This window comes from Gigantopelta aegis, chromosome 4 (genome assembly GCF_016097555.1).
Source record: "Gigantopelta aegis isolate Gae_Host chromosome 4, Gae_host_genome, whole genome shotgun sequence".
NCBI lineage: Eukaryota > Metazoa > Mollusca > Gastropoda > Neomphalida > Peltospiridae > Gigantopelta > Gigantopelta aegis.
In genome coordinates, this window is record NC_054702.1 from 22115768 (window position 1) to 22118187 (window position 2420).

A 2420-nucleotide genomic window follows, 5' to 3' on the forward strand; every position below is an offset into this window, starting at 1 on the left:
ACTGAACACAGAAATTTAAGCTTTGTAGTCGCTCGTGTTTGCTATTTCTCAATGTTATAATTAATGACAACAATAAACCCTGTGTAGGGTGGCTTCGCATTACTTAACACAATACGATATTGTAAACAAATATCACATGTGACAAGCAGTCATGGTGCGCAAATATAGCAATGTTTGCCTAAACTATCTCTATTAATATTCGTTTTGTGTCGGCGGATGATTTAAAGCGGACGCTGGCAGAAGTAACCGCGTTATGACTGATCGATCCTTGCTGTTCAGACATATGACTCCCGGCAATTTTTATAATAAAATAAATTTAATCGTAAAATACGATAAATGTAGGTCACTACATTATTAAACACAGACGCGGAACCAGAATTTGATCAACAGCGGAGAGGAGAGGGGTGGGGGTGGGGGTGGGGGTGTCTAAATGGAAATGTAAATTTTGTTTTTGTATCTATTTTTTTTTTTTTTTTTTTTTGGGGGGGGGGTGGGGGGGGTGTTGGTGGTGGCGGTTGGTTTTGACTATGTTTGAAACGGTTATATTCTAAAATATTAACAAAAGTAAGATTTCCACAAACGCACTTGGGAATATTCCAAATAAGCAATACTGTACGTGTAGAATTAAAACTATATGATACGATATAATATGCTATATTTGCCACTCTATTGTTTTTTTGTAGTTGTTATGTTTGTTTTACTGCAGCTGCACAAAATGGTGATCTGAATGTAAATTTAAAAAAAACAAATCTCGTGGGTGGTTGTACGTGAGTCCCTGATATAAAACCCACACCACCAATGCACGCATAAAACAGGTTATATTATTGGCGTTTATTAAATAGAATAACCTATTTAGCAGTTGCATATTGTTATTAATAAGCAGCAACAATACTCGAAAGAAAAAAAGAGAGAGAAAAAAGAAGAGTTAGCTTGAGCTCTCGCCTTTTTAAATGAGAGCCCCAGAAAAAAAGCTGTTCACTTATTTAAAATACGATTGGGTCACTGTTCCCAAAGAGGATATACGCTGTCCCCATTTCAAGAGGGTCAGCGGTTAATTGTGTCCCCTGTGAAGCGGCAGTGTTGTTTAGAAACCCGTGTTAAATATTAATAACGATAATCGGCGGTTAGCTTCCCTCTGGCTCTTCGGAGATGGCCATTTGGACGGACAGTTCGGTCCGATACACGTGCGAGTTAAGCTTTAACACACGGAGCGGAGCGAGCGGGCTGGGAGCGTGAAGGAAGAGGGATTCGATAAAGTGAACACCGCTTGGAAGGGAGGGTTTTAAACACTTCCTGAAAAAGTTACACACTCAGGTGTGCGCATGAAGTAGCGTGGGTTTCACAGTCATCATGACAGCATGGATATGCGGATTTTTAAACTTCTTCTTTTAGGATTAATTTGCAGTTATCAATTTCCGATTGCATCTCAAGGTAAGTGTGGATTAACTTATTAGTACACGTATAAATATTTGAATAAAATGTTGTGGTTTTTGTAAATTTTGTGATAAATATTGGCGCAGGAAATTTTATATTAAGGGTTTTTTTTTAAAAGAACATATGAATGGTGATTCATTAATTATTATCGAAATAAGCTTGATACATTTTAAAATAAAAAAACTAGCAATAAAAATTAATGTTTAAGTTATAGAAATAAAAAAATATTTCAATAGTTGGCCCATTGCGTACTTAAATCGTCGAATTATGATTTTAAAAATGTATTTTACTTGCAAAAAATTATCTGTTACAACTGATTTATCTTAATTGTTTACTGAACATTTTATAATTTATTACTAATATTTATTTGTTTAAAAAATAATTTAGTAATTTTTGATGAAAAGTATTTAGTATATTTTGCACTAGTGCAAGGCGTACATTAAGTCAATACTTTTCTTACCACACTTTCAACGTCCGTTCGGACATACCTTTTGATATCATGTATTTTTTTGTACGAAAATATAATTTGATATATTTTTTTCATAGTACTTAGGATCATAGTATAATTAATATCGATTGTATTGACATATCGTAAATAAAACATTGTTTATTCATGATATTGACCCAAATTCGTATATATGGACTATTTTGTTAAGCCTTGTACTGTTTATAAATTATACAGCATGGATTAACAACATTGTTGATAGCAGCTGTATTAATTTAAGTTATTTTAAAGATTTATTTTCAAGGCCTGACTCGACATTAGATTTTAGATAATCTAGATTTATCTATTTACTTGGTAGATATTAACTACAATTTTAATAGCAATGCATACATACATGGTTATGTTGTTTGGCGTTGAAGTGTCTTTTCTGTATGCGATTTGTGCGGAATAGACATTTAATAAAATTAAATGTATTTGTACCTCTTTAATTACATTAGTGATTTATAACATTGGTCACCTTGGTTTGGTGTTTTAGAAACAG

General features: G+C 33.3%; 1 protein-coding gene across 1 annotated transcript in view; it reads left to right on the plus strand.

Moving 5' to 3' along the window:
* The first annotated feature begins 1251 nt into the window (after positions 1 to 1251).
* The window catches only part of LOC121369778, a 43093-nt gene continuing 41924 nt past the window's right edge, over positions 1252 to 2420 (plus strand). The window contains exon 1 of the mRNA XM_041494837.1: positions 1252 to 1431. Coding sequence (XP_041350771.1) covers positions 1359 to 1431 — 73 coding nt within the window. The 5' untranslated portion in view covers positions 1252 to 1358. The remainder of the gene's footprint in view (positions 1432 to 2420) is intronic.